At 33.1% G+C, this 21,886-nt stretch overlaps 2 protein-coding genes and 1 pseudogene across 2 annotated transcripts; 2 read left to right on the plus strand and 1 right to left on the minus strand.

Annotated features, from left to right (window-relative positions):
• The first annotated feature begins 2,830 nt into the window (after positions 1-2,830).
• On the plus strand, positions 2,831-4,643 carry LOC131640823 (F-box/FBD/LRR-repeat protein At1g16930-like; annotated as a pseudogene).
• Positions 4,644-10,711: 6,068 nt separating this feature from the next.
• LOC131640824 (F-box/FBD/LRR-repeat protein At1g16930-like) lies at positions 10,712-11,885 on the plus strand. Its single transcript, XM_058911199.1, has 2 exons — positions 10,712-11,611; positions 11,724-11,885. The coding sequence occupies exons 1-2, from the start codon at positions 10,712-10,714 to the stop codon at positions 11,883-11,885; spliced, it is 1,062 nt and encodes a 353-aa protein (XP_058767182.1).
• A 3,036-nt stretch (positions 11,886-14,921) lies between these two features.
• Positions 14,922-16,295, minus strand: LOC131640825 (F-box/FBD/LRR-repeat protein At1g16930-like). The gene is made up of 3 exons (XM_058911202.1): positions 15,390-16,295; positions 15,099-15,239; positions 14,922-14,987 (listed from the first exon to the last, which is right to left on the minus strand). The coding sequence occupies exons 1-3, from the start codon at positions 16,293-16,295 to the stop codon at positions 14,922-14,924; spliced, it is 1,113 nt and encodes a 370-aa protein (XP_058767185.1).
• Positions 16,296-21,886: the final 5,591 nt, after the last annotated feature.

Consider the following 21,886-nt stretch of genomic DNA (forward strand, 5'->3'; position numbering starts at 1 on the left):
GCATTTATCCATGGCTTAGTAGCCCCCCGAGTAGGTTAGTGGAACCAATCTGGGTTAACAATTCTTTGTGTTATCTATTTTCTGCACTGGTTTATTGATCTGGTATAAGATGTTATAAAATCGGTTATGACATCAGGGAATTATTTCAAAGCTTGTGCTTTCAGTAAATCAACCCAGATCAAAACCTGATTGTAATCTTTGTGCTATCATTATGTTTAAATGGTTCTAATATCCTTATGATCTTCTATCATGCTAGTGTTAAAACTGAAGATCATACTATCCTACTTTTGCAGTTTTATAACAGACCAGATGTCACGACATCATAGATGACATTTGTGTTCTGTCATACCAGAATTTCATTATATACACCAGTTAATACTATTATTCTGTTATTAAAACCAAACTAACATTTGAATGTTACTGCTACACAAAAGCCAGCTACCACCAAAATTCTTCTAAGCTTGCTACTGGTATATCCAAACATACTTTACTGAGCCACTCCTTATTCTTTTTTTTCTGCTGTTGACCTACTATTCGTCTACTACATCATTATTCCTGTAACAATTACTTATACTAAATTCCAGCAATTCCTTCCCTTAATTCTATATAATTTCTGAACCTACAGGAGGAGTAACTAGTATATATATATATATATATATATATATATATATATATATATGTATATATATATATATATATATATATATATATATATATATATTTTATTAAGGAAGTCACTAAAACTAGGAATGAATTATACATGTGCCCCCCCCCCCCCACAGCCTTAAGGGACGATCATTCTCTCTCCCATTACCACATGGGGCGCCCATCCTCATGGTGTGGCCCCCGTCCCACATTTTTTTTGTATTAGCCTAAGGGCGCCCGCCCCAGACCCTTGTGGCCCCCGCCACAAATTTTCCTCTTCCTCTTATTTTATATTCCTTCGTTCTTATACCCGGAATTTGTTTCAAATTTTCCAGAAACTTTTCAATACAGCATCACAGAGATTCAACAACACAACATCACACAGAAATTCATCGATCAAATTTATCAGGGATAATTCTAATTCACCCAAAATCACAAACAGCACAATTAATCAATAATCAACATAGCAACAATTTCACATGAAATTTTTCAGAAAATTACAACACAATGGACATCACAATCATACCAAAACAGAGATAAAATTATAATCCCAAAATCCCACATACGGTTCATCATATCCCTATTTATAGAGCAAGAACTCCACCCTTACTTTGGATTGAAGACCGCTCTAAAATCTTTCTCCGATCGAATTTCCCCAAATTGCTTCCTCCTGAGTTATACGTGTCCCTCTCCTAAACTTGTGCCACTTCTATTTTCTTTTCCTCTTCACAACAAATTCATTCTCCAAACCCTTGTTTTCTATTTTCTTTTCTTGCTAAAACTAATGGCATACTATGCTACATCCAATTTTGTCTCACAATTGAAATGGGCTTAATGTTTCTCCCGTACAGTCACCTCACTAACCATGCTAGCCCACATAAAATATAAGATTCTCACCTCCTGTTATTTATCTCAGCTTAATTTACTAATCTATTTTAATTAGCAGCTTATCTCACAAAATACTATCAATTATGTTATTAATATTTCTAATAATAAAAGTGTCAAATAATACTATTAGAACTCGACCATTACTCAATTAAAATACCTGATAAAACACGATAAATAATCAAAATTAACTAAATTAAATATTTAATCGTATTACGAGTGTTACATGTTAACTGCTAGACATCACTGCGGTGGTTGGAAGTGTGATGTTGAGTTCTCATTTCCAGGGAGAACTTAGGTAGAAGTTGCATTGGGTAGTGATTAAGTGATTAGATCGTCAACGGGTGTGTTGGCTGTAGGGTCTATGAATTGATACTACTAATAATGGATGTCCTTCCTGGCTTGGTATGCCCCCTGAGTAAGTAGTTAGACCGAACTGGATAAACAACTCTTGTGTGCACTTTACTTTTCAGCAACTACTTTAACTGTTTTTATCTTGCATATGTTGTAGATAACAGACCAGATGTCTCGACATGTTTATTCGAAATTTGGGTCTGCTATACCTGAATTTCATTAATGATGTCTTAAAAAATATATATTTAAGTTTTAGGCGCCACTTATATTATGAAATATACGTAAAAAAAAAAAAATTTATTTGACCTAAAATCTAAAAGTATAATTTCAAAAAGAATAGATCAAACTAATTCTCATTAAATATTCGATAGAGATTTTCAATTTTAAAAAAATTTTTTTTTTTTTTAAATTATCATCTTATTTATAAACAAAAGTTCTAATAGTTAAAATACATTACATTTAAAAATAAATTTTACAATTATAAAAAAATAAATAAATAAAATTTACAAAAAAAATTTAGACTCAAATTTTAGAATATGTCATGCAAAACTAAAATAGTTAACAAATCTCAAATTTAATTGATCACGATTATTTACATATTTCACAAAATAATTTTTAATCGTAGAAATAAAAAGTAATATAATATTCAAATTTTAATCAATCATTATTTTCAAATTGAATTTTAAGTTTATACTTGATATAAAGGTTTTTATAACACTATTTTATAAATAAAAGAAAATATTGGAACTTGAAGAGTAAATCCTAGTAATGTTTTAAATCTTTATAATAATAATATAATAACATAAATTTAATCTTTCCAAATTTGTAAGCATTCCAAATTATTTTAGGTCAAAAAATATTCGAATAACAAATGGTTTAGGGTTTGTGAAAGTTCATCGATCATTCTCAATTCACAAACAAGGTATTCTCCTATTTTCATCTAACAATGGTGAAAAGAAAGAAAAAAAACCTTATGAAGAACAAAGATAGGATCAGTGATTTGCCAGATGCTCTATTGATTCACATACTCTCTTTTTTGAACATCAAACAAGCTATTCACATTTGTATTCTCTCCACAAGATGGAAGAATCTCTGGAAGTATGTTCCCACTCTCACATTAATTGGCTCACAATTTACCACTATCAAGATTTTCATCGAATTCGTCTCTCGGATCTTGTCTCTTCGCGATAACTCAACAGATCTTTACACTCTAAGATTTCGCAGTAGTAATCTCACGGAACCTAGCCTAGTCGAAACGATTCTAAATTATGCTGTTTCACACAATGTCCAACTACTAGATGTCTATGTTAAATGTGATATTCAACACTTTCCGACTTGTTTATTGTCGTGTCGCAGTTTAACCTCTCTCGATCTTTGTTTTAGTCATCCTACAGTTTATGGTACGACCATAATGTTTCCTAGTTCTTTGAATATGCCACTATTAACCCGCTTGTATCTTAGGCACTTTGCCTTTAGGGCTGGCAATGATGGTCGTGTTGATCCATTTTCAGCATTAACCAATTTGAAAAGTTTGACAATGGTGTATTGTAAAGTTGCGGGTGCGCAAAACCTTTGCATTTCAAGTACCAAGCTTGTCAATTTATATATACACATGAATCATTATGCCCGCGAAACCTATTTTGGAATGGAACTATATGCTCCAAGTCTTTGTACCTTTGTTTTTAGTGGTATTCCTGTTGAGAAACTCTCTTGGAGCAAGAGCAATGTCTCTTCTATCAAACGAGTAAGTATTGATATAATAGAATTTTGAAAATCTTCAGAGACTTCATTGGTTCTACTCGACTGGCTGTCTGAACTTGCTAATATGGAATCGTTGATCATCTCTTCAACGGCTCTTAAGGTACACTTATAATGACAAGAGTATTTTCTTTTAGTTTACACTTACATGATCCTAATAGTTGTTGTTTGTTTAGGTTCTATCCTTAGTTCCGAATTTATTGGTTGAGCTTCCTTCCTTGTGTAATTTGAAGTCACTCAAGGTAGAAAAGAGACAAATTTCACCAATGATACCGGATGGAATAGTGGACAGTTTGATTCAAAACTCGCCTTCACCAAAGGTTTACATCATAGATTGATTAAGGTAAAATGTGAATTCAACTTGTTAAGAAATGTTTATCAAGAGTTTTTGGTAGTAAGTGAAAAATGCAAATATTTGTATATTTGTTTCATGTTGTATAGCCTGCTGCAACCTTGGTCAGACATTGAAGGCCCCCTAATGGATTTGCAACTCTATTTTTTTTCCTCATTTTGTGAATTACATATTTATTGTTCACTTTAATCAAGTGTTATAAATTGATGTCTTGAGCAAGATAGCTTTTTTCTGTAATGCAATATATTTGCATCAAATGGTGTTTTTCTGTTACTACTGTGTGTCTCAAGTGCTTGTCTTTGTGATTATTGAAGAATATCTTCATCAGGCCAATGGATACGAGAGGGAGGAAGCCGAATTCGGTTAGTTATTCTCATTTGATTAAGAAATCTAGTGTAGTGTTGTACAACACTACACTAGATTTTGACAAAGCAACAAAACAATTGAAGGTAATGATGCGCAAAGAATGGTCACTTATTTCAGTGAAGCTCTTGGTCACAACTTATTTAATTGTTAAATCAATGGAATGTGAAAGGTTGGTTCATATTATCGAATGTATAATTCACAGGTGTGCATTACACAAAACATGTTCGTTTTACATGTGAGTTGGAGGCAATATAGAAGTAAGGAAACAAGAGAGTCGGTATGATTAATGAAGAATATCTTCATCAGGCCAATGAAGTATACCATACCTGTGAATGTGATATCATCTTGTATGAAATCTAATAGGCATGAGAAAAAATTGAGAGAGTTGTAAAATCAATTCTGAAATGAATTATTAGATTGCAATGACTTATATATGAACTCATCCTATTCACAAGCAGAGAAAAAGCAATGAATTTCCATTTTGAAAGTCTTGTTTTATTGAATTTCACTAGTTTGGAATGTCAACTTCAGTTGTATGAACTAGGAAGAACATAAAATAGTATGAGGCAATTCTAGCATGCAACCACAATTCTACTAAAATGTTATCCCAAGAATGTTCCCTTGTAACATGCCTGTCCAGAATGTCATCAGCCACAACAAGGAATTAGATTGAATCATGATGCAAGGACAATTAGTAAACAGAAAAGTGCGCTAAGCCGCTAACAATAAAAAAAAAAAGACTCTTAATAACAACAGAAAAGTAGAAAATAGTCTCATTTATTTACACATATGGTATGTCTTGGAATGCAAGAAAGAGGTTGTACTTGCCTGAGGTAACATTTCATTTGGTCTAATAGAAGAAATGACACTCAACATACTAAAAAGAAACTGAATGGATCTATCACAATTTGGAAAGGATATATCCAACATTTTGCAATCCCAAATCACCAATTTCTGTAAAGATGGAAGGTGTTAAGGCATCCACATCTTCGCTTGTGCCATCGAATGTCATCTCTATTTCTTCTAAATACTTCGTATCTTTCATAACTCTTGTTGAAGCATCTATAGGATCATTGACATTACCCAATCCGTTAATAGGAATTGTTCCATGAAGTTGGATACGTTCCACCTTAGCTTTGTCTATTCGCATACAAAATTCGCCTGACACTGATTTAGCCAAATCATTGACAAGGTCATGCATGCTAAAGTGATTATTAATGGCTGATTATTGAAAAAATGAAATTGACTCAAGATCACCTAAAATCTCATTGCCCAACTCTTCTTCACTTTTTACTATTCTGCAACACTTTAGCAATCTTTCTGCCATCCAAATCTTGATTAATTCACCTTTTCCAAACACATAACCCTTAGAGTGTGTTTGGATGAATCATTTTAATGAGGGAAAGTAATGTTTTGAGAGATTTTGAAATGATTTGACCAAAATCCATTGTTTGGATACAAAAATGAGGAATTGTTAAAATGATGGAAATTTATGGAGTATTTCATTTAAGTTAAATTTAATCATTTTGAAATGACACCAAAAACCAAAGAATTTGAAATTCCTCTCATGTTCCATAGAATGTATTTGTTATTATTATTTCTTCAAATTTTACAAATTGGTCCTCATATTTTTCAAAATTATAAAATTGACCCCAAAATTTTTTAAAAAATTGCAAATTGGTCCTTAATAATTTTTAAATTTTACAATTTGGTCCTTCAAATTTTTAAAAATTACAAATTAGTCCCTACTTTTTCATTTTTTAATTTGGTCCAAAAATTTTAAATTTTCTACAAAATGACACAAAATCTAAGAATGAATTATCTTAATACTCCATCCAAACAAAACAATTTAAAAATGAATGGATTTGAATTGAATCATTTGAATTGCTTTGAATTTTAAATTACTTTAAAATTTCTAATTACCTCATCCAAACACACTCTTAGGAAATATAGAACAATAAGCAAAACAACGCTTCTGATTGGAAGGGAGATTATGGTAACTCAATCTCAGCACTGGATTAATGTTGTTATCCCCGTCTGATAAACGCCACATATCAGTCTCCAATATTTTCATCCACTCATCAGTGGCAATCTCATCTAAGAGTTGGTCAGCTTCATACATAGCATGTTTAACATTGCCATGCCACTTTTTGACATTTGGGATTTGGTATTGTTTTATCTCAGCATCATCCAACACTTGGTTGATAGACTCGAGTATAGACTCAAGTTCCTCCACCAATTTATCAAGCTTGCCTCTACGGAAATAGTCTGTAGAATTACTTGAAGCCAACCTATCAAAAATCGCTTGAAAGAAATGCTCCAGCAACAAGTTCTGCCATGATTTTTTCTGTAACACAAAAATAAAGGATCTGCATGAGTAGAATACAACAAAAACAATAACAAGAGTATAGATTAAAGATAATATACTATATAAAGTTGACCATTTTATATTTACTTAATGCAATGTTTAAAGTAGTGTAGTAGGTAACTGAAGAAAGACATATGATGTGGTCTTCCTTTTTATTCTTACTTATGTCAATCTATTTATTTAATTTTAAATAAATAATTAAGTTTCTTATCAAACCAAATGAGAATTGTGTTTTTTCTTGTAACCTTAGCTTACTTCTTCGTATGCGCGATCTTCCTAGTTAGTCGTAGCTCAATTCGATAGAACTGGTCATTCTCCTAATGTGTAGTAGTTGGAACCTTTTAAAGTGATTGTATTCTCTTGACAATTTTTTCAAAATAAGGTTTGTACTAGAGATAATTTGCATAAGTAGAGGGCGTTAGTTGTAATGCCCAATTATTTAATTAAGTATTTTATAATGTGTTTGTGAATTATTTAGTATTATACTTTGTCACTGGATAATTATTAGTAATAATATAATGAGGTTATTAGCATTTGAGCCTAACATAGAGTTAGTTGTAGCATTAGTAAGGGGTGTGAAATTAAGCCCATTAGTAGCGTTAGGAGTTAGTAAGAATAATAAAAACAGAAGAAAATTAGGAAAAAGATATTAGAATTTGCATTATGTGAAAGAACGTAGAAGCGGAAAAATAGAGAGAACGAATAAAAGAGAAAAGCGTACAACCTAGAACGATGGAATTGCCGGTTGAAGGTTTAGAATCACCAAAGAAGGTAAGGGTGGGGTTCTAACCTTATAAAGGGTTGTATAATGGTGGGGAATGGTAGGAATTAGGTTTCTATGAATTGTATTCTACGGTTTCTATTCTTTGTTTTATGAATCTCTTGAGTTTCCTTGTTTGTGATGATGTTGTTTTATGAATCTTTTGAGGTCCATTGATTGTGATGATGTTGATACTAATTGGGTGGAATCATTGGTATTGAAAAGATGGATTCTAGTTCTGAAATTGGGTTTTTGGACATGTTTATGATACTATGAATGTTGTGTGATTTCCTGCCAAATTTGATAAAATTGCTTATTGTCATACCCCAAAATTTGCCCTCCTCATTTCATCTTCAATGACTCAAGGTTCAAGGGTTTTCTCAAGTCACTCTCTCCTATTCAAAATTAGGGTTTGCACTTTATCAAAAGAGTTTCAATATCTAAGGTCTCAAATGGATCTCAAGGTGTCTCATAAGTCTCAAAGCATCTCCATGTCAAAAGTCAAGCTTCAATTCCAAGGATTGCTCACTCAATGGCTCAGACGATCAATAGTCGACTATGTTGACCTAAAAGTCAACTATAGTCAAAATACAGTCAAACTTCAAGACTTTTGGTCTACATCAAGTATTTGAGGTTATATCCATCATTTGATCAAAGGTTGATCATGATCCGTTAATAAAGACTCAGAAATGAACAAAGTCAAAAGGTTCAAATTAAGGGTTTTTTATAGGAAAAGTCAACTCAACTTTGACTGGTCATAACTTTCACATGGAGTATAAAAAATTTCCCAACCAAAACCTTTTCTGAAGGAAATTGGATTCTCTACAACTTTGTCTCTCACAAGCCAAGGCCATAAATGCTTCATTTGGGAGATATGGTGCAAAAGATTATAGGTCCTCCAAAAAGTCAACAAAAACACCTTTTGGGTCAAAGCTCATAACTTGAGCATGGAAGCTTCGATCGAGATGAAACCAAAAGGGTCATTTAGAGGACTCTTTAATCTTTCCAAAAAGTCCTAGAACATCTTCATATGATAAAGATTGAGAGAGTTATGTCTTGTTAAAGTTGGCAAAGTTTGGAGGAATGTATGAAGGAGATATTGACTAAAGTTGAAAATTTGATCCAAACTTGATTCTAATAGTGTTATAAGCCCCTTGGCCCAATTCCATGCCATGTTATTATTTATTTAATTAAATTTGATTTTAATTCATTTTAAATTGATTTTAATTAAGATAAATAATAGAAAATCAAAGATTTGATTTTAAGTCTATTATGTGATGAAAATATCAAGATTATGTCACTATAATTGAATCAAATTTCGTGGGCAAAGAGATTGGAGAGAGATATGCAAATTTGGCTACTTTTGGAAAGAATGAAAATCAAATTTCCATCAAATATCAATCTTTGATTTGGGTGAAAATTGAATCATGTTTTATAATCCTAAATACTTCACATATAAGGAGAGAAGGATTCCAGATGGGGGGGGGGAGGATTCATAAGGATGGCTGCCTCCAAGAACCCGAGAGAACCCTAAAAAAATTGGAAGGAAAAGCCAAAATCGTTTTTGGACAGAGAGGCCGATTCAAGGTGTTTTGAGAGTTCAAACAGGTTCCTGGGATCTCATTGAAGGTGTTCCATCTATTCTCCAAGGCCGCATCACCCAGAATCAATCCCCATAGCTCACGGTTTGTCATTCTGAATTGGAGTTCAAATGCAATGATTCATGCATCTTTATCATGCTTTAATGACATATGTGTTTTTTATGATGCACTGATCATTCCTGGGTTATCAATTTGTTGGTTCTGTGTATATACTGTGATTCACCATATTAGGGTTCATAACTCACATTTTAGGGTTTCTCGATTGAGCCAAAATCAGAGCCTGAAACAGGTATTATTGAAGTCATTTGGTTAAGACGAAACCAACCATGGTTTTAATTGTGATTTCCATGCGTATATGAGGAATTTGACAAGGGATAGGTGTAATAGGCGTGCGTTTTTACAACTAACCTACAAAAAGCGGTGTAAAAGAGGTGTTGCAGGTTCTTTACGAAGAAGAAGATAACGTGGCATTCTGCTATTTGGTCATTTAAATCCGCGCGCCTTTTTTTCTATTTAATTACCACGTTTCCATATTATATTTCGTTTGCATATTGTTAACAATTGAAAGGCGTGTTGGAGTTGGTAAGGATGCTGGCATATGAAGCTAGGGGCACGGGTTCGACCCTTCGCCCAAACATATATTTTTGTTGAATTAACCCACTCGCAGATCCCATGTGCGTTGCCAGAAGGGGCCTATGGTGCACCCTCATCCTGTGACTCTAGGATCATATCAAGATCAAGACTAACGTACACAAATCTGAAGGCTCACCATGGATGCTCAAAGCCAGAAGCACAGGATCACAGCCAGGTTCTCTTGTATAATTTTCTATTTTATTATATAATTATTTAGATTAGGTTTAATTAATTATATTTTAATTCAATTAATTTATTTTAATTAAAGATAGAATATAAATTAGGATTAGGTTAATGACTAGGGTTAGGATTTTTCCCGATTATCTCGATTATTCAATTTAATTTATTTAATTAATTTTAATTATTAAAAATCATAAAAACCCTAGAAAGGTTATCAATGCATTAGGGTTTGCCCAATCCCACTGGTCATTTGGCAAAAACATTAATCCTTAATCAATTTTCTCTTCGATCCGATTATATCTTCGCATTGGTGAGAAATAAAATAATAAAATACATTTATTTTGCTAAATAGTTTTAACCAAATTTATTGGTTACGATGATTAGCATACTCAATTCGTTATCGTGTAATAATCAAACCTATTGATTATGAGGAATAACGATAAATTAATAATTATTTAAAATACATTCATTTGCTATTCGTGATAATCGAATCTATCGATTAGAATGGTTAGCAATCCTTCCTTCAATCCGTTAACTATGGTGATCAAACCTATTGATCATCGCAACTAACGGTAACATATTAAACCAGGGTTGTACGCCACTTAAAACTCTAAAAAACTCATCTCTTCAATACTCCGATTTTCAAAACTACGATAAGGTAATTCAAAATACCTTGTGAACTTCGCATTTCAAAAACTACGATAATGTAACTCAAAATACCTTCAAACAACCTCATATTAAATCTAAGGCGTACAACCCTGCCCCGAACTACGTAGACTCTGATCCTCCAAACAAAGATGAAAAGAAAAATGGTGAAACGAAGGAAAATCAAAGACAGGATCAGTGATTTGCCTGATGCTCTATTGCTTCACATTCTCTCTTTTTTGAACACCAAACAAGCTATTCTCACTTGTATTCTCTCCACAAGATGGAAGAATCTCTGGAAGTATGTTCCCACTCTTACATTAATTGGCTCACAATTTACCACTATCAAGATATTCACCAAATTCGTCTCTCGAATCTTGTCTATTCGCAATATCTCAACAAATCTTTACTCTCTAACATTTCGCAGTAGTAAGGTCACTAAACCTAGCCTAGTCGAAACGATTCTAAATTATGCTATTTCACACAAAGTCCAACTATTAGATGTCTCTATTGAATGTGATATTCAACACTTTCCGATTTGTTTATTGTCGTGTCGCAGTTTAACCTCTCTTGATCTTTGTTTTAATCTTCCTACAGCTTATGGTACGACCATACTGTTTCCTAGTTCTTTGAATATGCCACTATTAACCCGCTTGTATCTTAGGCACTTTGCCTTTAGGGCTGGCAATGATGGTCGTGTTGATCCATTTTCAGCATTAACCAATTTGAAAAGTTTGACAATGGTGTATTGTAAAGTTGCGGGTGGGCAAAACCTTTGCATTTCAAGTACCAAGCTTGTTAGTTTATACATAAACATGAGACATTATGCTCCCGAAACCTATTTTGGAATGGAACTATATGCTCCAAGTCTTTGTACCTTTAGTTTTAGTGGTATTCCGGTTCAGAAACTCTGCTGGGGAAAGAGCAATCTCTCTTCGATCACACGAGTAAGTATTAATATAATAGAATTTTGGAAATCAAAGGAGACTTCATTAGTTCTACTCAAGTGGCTGATTGAACTTGCTAATATGGAATCGTTGACGATCTCTTCAACGGCTCTTAAGGTACTCGAGGGGCAAAAAAAAAGCTCCTTTTCACTTTACACTTACAACGACCCAGGTTTTTTTTCTTTTTCAATTTACACTTATAAGATTCTAATACTTGTTATTTGTTTAGGTTCTTTCCTTAGTTCCGAATTTATCGTTTGAGCTCCCTCAATTACGTAACCTGGAGTCACTCAAAGTAGAAAAGAGAGAAATTTCACCGATGATACCAGATGGGATAGTGGACATTTTGATTCAAAACTCGCCTTCACCGAAGGTTTACATCATAGATTGATTAAGGTAAAATGTGAATTCAACTTGTTAAGAAATGTTTATCTAGAGTCTTTGGTAGTAAGTGAAAAATTCTAATATTTATATATTTGTTTCATGTTGTATATCCTGCTGCAACCTTGGTCAGGAATAAAGCAGAGGAATTGACTAAATCTATGAAGAAATTGAAGCCCCCCCTAATGGATTTGCAACTCTATCTTTTTTCCTGGTTTTGTGAATTACATATAAATTGATGTTTTGAGCAACATAGCTTTTTTCTGCAATGCAATATATTTCCATCGTTATTTCCAAGGTCTCCTGCTATATCAACATACATAGCTGCAATAACTGTTATATAAAGAAACCAATAGATCATAAAAGTATGATTAGTTTGATATGGAAAATCATGTATGTTTGCTAATCAATGAGTTACTTCAAATATGGTAAGAGTGTTTTTTGTTTTTCACTCAACTGGTCAAACAAACCATTTTCTTATGTTTGCAAATCAATGAAATATTTCTTGAACTTGTAGATGGATGAATAAAAATGTAAGCAAATTTCAACAAGCAGCAAAACTTAGAATTGAATAAAATAAGAGAATTGTTTATAAGGCATTCTAAGTATTACTACAACACCCTTGTCAAAAATCAAAACTAATCTTAGAATTCGGAAATGCATCACCGGACGCATTCAAAATACATTAAGGGTCTGTTTGGTAAAAATAACGGTTAACTGATAAGCTAGCTGATAGCTTATAGTTTATGACTGATGGCTGATGACTTATAGCTTATAGCGGATGGTTGAGACTGATAGCTTATAAACTCATTAAAGTGTTTGGTAAAATTAGCGGTTCAATTAACTTATAAATGTAAAATGACATAAAAGATATTTAATATAATGTAAAATGACATAATTACCCTTAAAATTTTAAATTTTTGAATAATTTTTTTGCATACGTGTTTTGAATATTATAAAATATTTCTTCACCAAATTATAAAATTTTTTATAATGAGAAGAATTAAATATGATTTTTTTAAATTTAAAAAGATAATGATAAAAGTAATATAAATCTTGACTTAGAAATCAAATTTTGAGTTTCTTTTTTTTCGAGGAACTTTTCATAACGTTCTAAACATGTCTGTAAAATAATCATTTGAAAATACACATCGGTTTAATAGTAGGGACTAAAACTACGTGCATAATAATTTTATGGGGACCAAAATATGTCATTTTTTTAATAAGGACTAAAAATAAAATTTGAGATATTTATAGGGACCAAAAACATACTTAACCCTAAAATAAATTATAAGGGTTAAAAATGAATTTTAATTAAAATAATAAGGATAAAAAAGGAAGAAAAAGTAATAAGCTATAAGACATAAGCTAAAACGCTATTTGAAATAACGTCTGGAAAATAAGCTATAAGCTAGTAAAATAAGCTATAAGCTCGTGATGAAAAGACCGTTACCAAACGAATCTAAATTATCATATGAGCTTATAAGACATAAGACATAAGCTATAAGCTCGAAAACATGTCTTACCAAACAGAGCCTAAATTCTTCGTTACTGAGTCACAAACAACCTCATTTTGACAAAAAGAAAATTCTAGAAATATACTTCCAAAATAAATTCGAAAATACACTTTCGGAAACATTTTGCGATGAGAAATTCTCATCATCTCACAAGTGTCCAAACAAACAAATTCCTTATGCTACAAACTAAAGAAACTGGTGATTCTAATACTGAAGTAAAAGAAAATGAGTATTGTCAAGTGGCGGGAGAGGATACATATCACTTATCATCGAATGCTATGGGTGCATCAATTGGAGTATGTATTATCAGATTCACAGGGTGTTGTCGGTACTGAATGTGTAAGGACAATATATTTCGATGACGACTTTGTCATATTCCGAACGTTTAATACACTCGAGTATTTTTCATGCTGCGACACACATATACCACAAATAATAAAACAAAGATATGTTTAATAACCAAAAAAAATAAAATAAAGTGAGCAAGCAAGGTGACTACTCAGTGTCATTATCATCATCAACCAATTATATCCTTTAAATAGGTAACTTCACATTTTCAACCCTCTTGCTTGAGAGACGACAGACTGTTACGTTCTTTCTTAAACAACTTCGCCTCTACAAATCTCGTGTTTGAGGGATTATAGACTGTTGTATCAAAATCCAAATGAACTCGTATTTACCTTATCTCAGAGGTAGAATCACTTCTATTGTACTTAGTTCAAGTACAATATAATTGGTTTAGTAGTGCTTGTGGCTGTAGATTGTTCTGCTGTTTGTACACTACCGTATTGATTTGCAAACATACATGTATTTCTATATCAAACTAAGCAGACTTGTGAAGGTGTGTGGTTTATTCCAGTTATAGAAGATGCTTTCATTATATTACTAATCATGTGAAAAATTTCAGCAGTAGCTCTGAAAATAGAAGATGCTTTCCCTTGATTGAATTTCAAATTTGAATGTGAACCTCAACTCACATCACCTATACAGCCTCCACAATGATATGCATTTCTAACACAGAAAAACAACACTTGATCAAAACATCAATTTATAACAGTCGAATAGCGTAATCAATAAATATGTAGTTCACAAAATGAGGAAAAACATAGTTGAATTAAACTCATGAGTTGCATAGACAATTTGTTTACATTAATGACAGCAAGGTAAATGAGGTTGCTATTTGCAAAATCCATTGGGGGGACCTTCAATTTCTTCATAAATTTAGTCACATCATCTGCTTTATTCCTGACCAAGGTTCCATCTTCACTTTTGTTGCTAAATTGGTTCTCAAAGCTCTAACTTTGAAGGCAGACAAGCATGATGACTTGATGTATAGTCTCATAAACTTAAACTATCTCAACCAATTTATACATGTTAAACAAAAGACCCAAAACACCATTTTAGATCCTACCAAACCTTTATTCTCAACATAAACAGATAGAAACTACAAAAAAAAAAAAATAGTACTGAATTTCATACTGATTACACTAAAATTTTGGACATGTATGATTTTTTATTACTACTATAGGTTATACTTTAAGACCGAAATTTTGTGCCTTTGGCATCAAGGTATTGTAATTTATAACCACAGGCATCTTGGGAAACATAAACACAAAAACGGATGTAAAAACAAAACTACTAAAGAAAAAAGTCTCTCTTTAAGAACTAGAATTCACATTTTACCTTAATCAATCTCTGATGTAAACCTTTGGTGAAGGCGATTTTTGAATCAAAATGTCCACTATTCCATCTGGTATCGATGAAATTTGTTTCTTTTCTACCCTGAGTGACTTCAAGTTACACAACGAAGGGAGCTCAAACAATAAATTCGGAACTAAGGAAAGAACCTAAACAAACAAACAAGTATCAGGATTTTTTTATTTCAAGTCATATTTTTGATAAAATTTATAAATATAATACAAGAAGCAAGCATATTAGAAAAACTCGGGTCATTGTAAGTGTAAAGTGAAAAGGAGATTTTTTCGCCCCTAAAGTACCTGAAGAGCAGTTGAAGAGATGATCAACGATTCCATATTAGCAAGTTCAAACAGCCAGTCGAGTAGAATCAATGAAGTCTCCGATGATTTCCAAAATTCTATTATATCAATACTTACTCGTTTGATAGAAGAGAGATTGCTCTTACTCCAAGAGAGTTTCTCAACAGGAATACCACTAAAAACAAAGGTACAAAGATTTGGAGCAGATAGCTCGATTCCGAAATAGGTTTTAGGCGCATAATGAACCATGTATATATATAAATTGACAAGCTCAGTACTTGAAACGCAAAGGTTTTGGTTGTCCACAACTTCACAATACACAATATTCAAACTTTTCAAACGGGTTAACTTTGAAAAGGGATCGACATGACCATCATTGCCAACCGAAAATGCAAAATGCCATAGACCCAAGCTGGTTAATACTGGCATATCCAAAGAACTAGGAAACAATATGGTCGTACCGTAAACCGTAGGATGACTAACATAAAGATCAAGATATGTTAAAGTGCGACATGACAATAAACAAGTCGGAAAGTGTTGAATATCACATGTAACACCGATATCTAATCGTTGGACAATGTGTGAAACTGCATATTTTAGAATTGTTTCGAGCAGGGAAGGCTCCATGACTTTATGGTGGCGGAATTCTAGATTGTGCAGTTCGGTTGAGTTATCGCGAAGAGACAAGATTTGAGACACAAATTCGGTGAAAATCTCGACAGTAGTGAATTGTGAAGAAATTAATTTAAGAGTGGGAATATACTTCCAGAGATCGATCCATCTTGGGGAGAGAATACAAGTGTGAATAGCTTGTTTGGTGTTCAAGAAAGAGAGTATGTGAAGCAATAGAGCATCAGGCAAAGCACTGAGCCTGTCTTTGTTATGAATATGATTTTCTGTCTTCATGATTATAAGAGGAAAATAGAAAAATACCTTGGGAAGCTACATGCTATAGGGTTGTAAAATGAGAGTGCTGATTTGAAGGTGAATGAATGATCGATGGATTTTTCTCATAGAAACTCTCGGATGCTACCACTGTTTCATCTTACTCATTCATGTTTCCATCCACAAACCCTAACTTGTTAGTAATAATTTGTGTATATTTTGTTGAACAAATCAAAATTCAAAATATAAACGTGGAAGGGACCTTAAAAATAACTTATTAAAATATTTTTGTTGTTGTTGATAAAGATTTATTAAAAATGATTTTAGTTTTTGTAATAAAAAGAATGACTTTAGATTTATATTATTAAAAGTATTTTTATGTAAACTTACTATAAATTAGTAAAATTTATTTAAAGCTTATTTGTTACAAATTAAAACGGAAATTTTGGTATTTCGTAATTCACCATATCCACCATATCTATAATACACCGACAGACGCTACTTATGTCCTAGGTGAGGTCATCCCTAGCATTAAATACCTCCTGATTAAATGATTTAGGTTGTCTTACAAGAATGTTTAGTATCATGATAGAGTTTGACATCCTATAGAACCATGTTATGTAGCCGTCTGCATAAGCTCAATGTACATGAGCAAACACCCTGCAATAGTCCGTTGGTACCAAATGGCTCTAGAAATTCTCAAGTATCACATCAAGATCTTTGAGGTAGATGGTGTAACACCTCGAAAATCTAGATTAACTATTTAATTAATTTGGCGTGAATATATGAGTCCTTATGAAGTCTTGACGTTCTAATGATGATATTTGTTGTTTTGATGATGAGATATGATGTTTCGATGATTTTTGGTGGTGCATAGGTGTGATGAGAATTAATGAGAATTAGGAGTATTTTATAATAATTAGAGTAATTAGTTGAGATTATTTTAATTAAATAAATAGAATAATAGTTAGGTAGAGATAATAAGGGCGAGATAGTCAATTCAAGGGGATTAAGTGAAACAAAAGTGAACTTAAAGTCTAGGGTTTGGGAGAACTTAAAGGCTTTGTAGAACGCGAAGAACGTGAGAGAGAGGAGAGCTAGGGCTTGGGAGAACTTAAAGGCTTTGTAGAACGCGAAGAGAATCTTGATACCGAGCTTCAATCTAAGGTAAGGGGAGTTTATCCTAATTATTATATTTGGCCTAAGTGTTAGATAATTGTTGGATTGATTTTGGGGTTTGGAGTTATGATGGATTGTTGATGATATGAAGGATATTGATGATTTAAAGGTGCGAGTTGGCAATAAAATGATACTCATAATGTATATATAATACATTGATTTGTGATTATGTGATGAAATACTGAGTTTAAAATATGTTTTAGGACTTGTAATGTGAAGAAATCGCAAGAATTTGGACTGATTTAGTATGGAAAAATGCATCAGGAAATCCCTGATCGTCCAGATTCGCCGGGCGAATCGATCATGTATATTGTCGGGCGAGTCGATTGAATTAGATTTCATCGGGAGAATGGTGTAGGCGAGGGTAGGTGTTGGCTACTGACTTGTTTCACCAAATGAAAGAAGAGGCTCGCCGGGCAAAAGGCTTGAAAAATTTGAGAGGTTGGCTACTGCCTTCATTCGTCGGGCGAAGGAGGAGGCTCATCGGGCGAATGGTGCCTGAAATGGAATTTTTATAAAAGTCGTAACTTGAGTTTCCGGATTCTGTTTGATACGTTGTTCAAAGTGTAAGAGAGCTAATGAAATGATCTATATAGTGGTGGAATAAAATTAACCGTAGGATATGGTTTCTAGTCATTTTTCTATGATGAAATGATGATACCTTGTGTTGAACAATAGCGAGTATGTTTCCTATTATGAGAATTGAATTAACCTTATCTTGTTGTTACTTGGCTTGTATGCTATGATGTTTTGATGTTGTTGTGATGATATATGTGTTATGAAGTATGTGATGATGAATGTGTAGAAATGTGATGAACATGATGAATAATGATATATTTTGACTAGCAGTGGTCGTGTTTTACATTGTGTTGCGCATCATGCATTCATATAAATTGTAGGACTTTTGTCCAGTGAAGTTGTAGGGTATTATCCGGTGATGTTAGGACGTTTGGTCCAGTGATGACCTCAATCCCATAGTGTGGATTGAGTGCAACTTGTGATGTGCTCTGGTTCCAAGTGAGAATCGATCCTATCGGTGGGGATCTTTGAAGATAAGGATGACTAAGTCATCAGTGATGTTCTTGGTACCACATGCATGAGTCGTATGAAGTTGCATTTCATTATTCTTGACTTTGCACAATATTTGGAAATTAAGTGAGGTGTATGATTTTAATTCTTGAATTGTGACGAGTTGATTCCTGAGTTGGGGTGGTTTGATGTAAAGCGTAACTAATTGTTGATTATACCGTGGACGTAATAGATGATGCTTTGTTGTTGTGCCTATGCTATGACTACTATATCTATTACTTATGCTTTTTATAATGATTGCGATTTACCCACCCTTTCTGTTTGAATGTTACCTCCATGTGGATAACGCGCAGATAATCAAGAATAGTACGTTGAAGCTTAGAGGATAGCTTTTGTTATTTTGAGGATTCCGATTTCTTTTATGAATTTGTATTTTTCCATGGTGTTATAACACATGAAGTATGATGGATCTATTGATGTTGAACTACTCTTCATGGTGTTGATTGGTTCACGAAGAAGTTATAAGAATTGTTTATTCCGCTGTGAAGTTCGAATTAGTTTGACTTAGGAAATTAAAGACGTTATTTATAATTAAGTGTTATGCAACTCGTGTTACGGAAAAGGGCTATTTGTTATATGAAGCTTATTATTAAGATGTGACACCCATGTAGTATTGTGTTTGTTTTTCGTTAAAATTATATGCAAAAATGTATGTGGGTTAGAAGGGTGTTATAGATGGTGGGAGGAGCGGACTCTAAGGAGTGTGTTGAAATAATCTGCAAATACCAAAAATGGCGCATCACTCGTTTAGGAAGATAGTGATACATCAATCCCTGAACCACATGCCAGCCATCTAGAGTATAATAAAAAAAGGTCCAGCTGACGTGTCTTGCGGTTACCGATGTATGCGGAAAAAACAATGTCATTTGCTACATGAAAGTCAAGATGCACCTATAATGGCTCAATACCCTGACTCCCTATCAATGGGGCAAAGGCGGAAACATATTGCCAATCCTTAGTGTAGTTAGGCACATGTTCCCACCTATAGATATGAGAGTTAGCTATAAAATAATAGAAATAATAGAACTTTATTGCTTTTATTTAATTATTTGAATGATTTAAATTGTTTTCTATGATTATAAAGAGTTATTTGGTATTGCGGGATTTATGAGATTTTTATATAATATAATAATAGAATAATAACAAAATAATAGAAAATATTAAAATGATAAGTTGTGGGGTGAAAAGTAGCATTTTAGTAAAATTGGTGGACTAATGCGAGAGGTGTTAATATTTGAGGGAAAGTTGTGAATTAAGCAAAATTATTATTAGGTTAAATATATAGAAAGAGTGAGGGAGCCAAACTTCCCGTCCATGAAAGTTTTGGAAGTTGGAGAAAGAGGCAAGGAACCTATGAAGCTCTTGAAGGGAAATAATACCATAATCAAACCTTGATTAGGTGTTGAAAAGTTAAGATAAGAAAGGGGGAATTACTTGAATATATGTGTTAATTGCATGAAGGGTAGAGAAGGATCCTCACCCTCCTCTAGGTTTTTCTCCATTCTTGTGTATTATGATTTATTCAGTGTGATTATGTGTAATCCAAGTTAATTTCTATGTTTGATGTATAAATTTGTGCTCAGAGTATTGTTGTATTTTGCACATGATATGTTAATGTGAATCTGAATGTTGTTGTTACCATTGATATGTTTTGATTTCATGAACATAACCTTAAATTCATGATTAATTGATGAAATTGGATGTTAATGAGCGTATATGTTATATTTTATTAATAGTATAATATGTATCTATTATTTTCTATTCAATTTGGGTGTTTGGGGGTCAAAATCAGAGCTTGGAATGAGCTATATGGTTGAAATGCAGTTTTTGCCTTCTACGACAGTGTAACGGTCGTCACAAGCGTTATAGGCATGTCGTCATATCCTAGGCATGCTGATGGTCGTCAGCATGATAAAGGTGATACCGTTATGGTCTCCAGGTGATGACAGGCTAGATGACGGTCGTTAGAGTTGTCAAGTGCTGTTTTGGGGCGTTTGGTCCATTTTTCGATGTTGTTTTTCTCGTGAATCGTTCGAGCGTAGTTGACAAATTTAATTGATTAAGATGGAATATTGTGATGGGTTAAATAATAATTGAATTAATTATATAATAATAAGAGGTGGCTCATAATTATGTATATTGTGTTGTGATGTAGTTGATATAATTATGTACAGTGAATATAATTATATGTGTTGGTGTGATAGTGTGTAATTTAAAGTGGAAACTATTTTGAGTTCCTTATGGCATGTTGTATATGATTAGCAGTGGAACGATAAGTTTTGTTGCGTTATATGTATGTCAATCATCATAAATGTTAGTATTGAAATAGGCGAGTCACGGGTTCAGAAGTGAGGACCAATGTTAAGTATGTATTTTAGAAGTGGGGGCCCGAGGTTTAGAAGTGGGGACCCGATTCGAATAAGAAACCATTATTGAGTTGTTAAGATCAGTAAGAAACCTCAGATGTCATAATTATTACCATATGCATTGAGTCGAGTTGTGAGTTACATTGCATACATAAAGGCATCGTGAATTGGTTTTATTTGTTGTATTATGAATTGTGTATTGGATGAATGTGATGAATATGCTACCCTTGCATTCTTTTACACCATTAATATATTTGAGCGTGTTCTCACCCATTTGTAATTTGTTTTGTGTTGTGTTGTGCAATATTGTACATATACTTAGGAGGAGTAAATGTTGCTGTGAGTTGAAAGATGACTATGAAGCTCTCTTCATTTTTTTTATTATTGTTTTACCATCGTTTTAGTCTGCAACATCGGAGAATGAGTCGTGTAACTTATTTGAGTTAATGTTTTGGATTATGTTATTTGAATTAAATATTTCAGTTTGAAGAGATAAATTAGAATATGTGTTAATTGATAAGTTCTTCTACAAGCTTTTAAAATTATTTGAAAATAATAAACATGTTTTGTTTGAATAACATCCTACAACGAATATTTAATTCTTTTATATTAAGAGTTGAGGTTTAGGGTATTACATGGGTAATCAGTTTTTTTAGTTGAAAATCCAACCCATCACCACAAGACATTACATTGTCATATCACATATTTTCTAGTTTTGAACAGAGCTCTAGCGTGCTATGTAGGAATCGATTTCTGACACTACACCAAAAATGACTTTTGGCAGCACCCCTAAGACAGCGCTTTTTCTGAAAAGCGCTGCCATAAGTAAGAATTAAAAAATGCGGAAATTGGCTACAATAAAAGGGCTGGTAAAGACCACCCTTTAGAGAGCGCTTTCTCGAAAGCGCTGGTAAAGACCACTCTTAAGAAAGCGCTTCTTAAAAGCGCTGGTAAAGACCCCCCTTTAGAGAGCGCTGG

Source organism: Vicia villosa, unplaced genomic scaffold (genome assembly GCF_029867415.1).
Source record: "Vicia villosa cultivar HV-30 ecotype Madison, WI unplaced genomic scaffold, Vvil1.0 ctg.003332F_1_1, whole genome shotgun sequence".
NCBI lineage: Eukaryota > Viridiplantae > Streptophyta > Magnoliopsida > Fabales > Fabaceae > Vicia > Vicia villosa.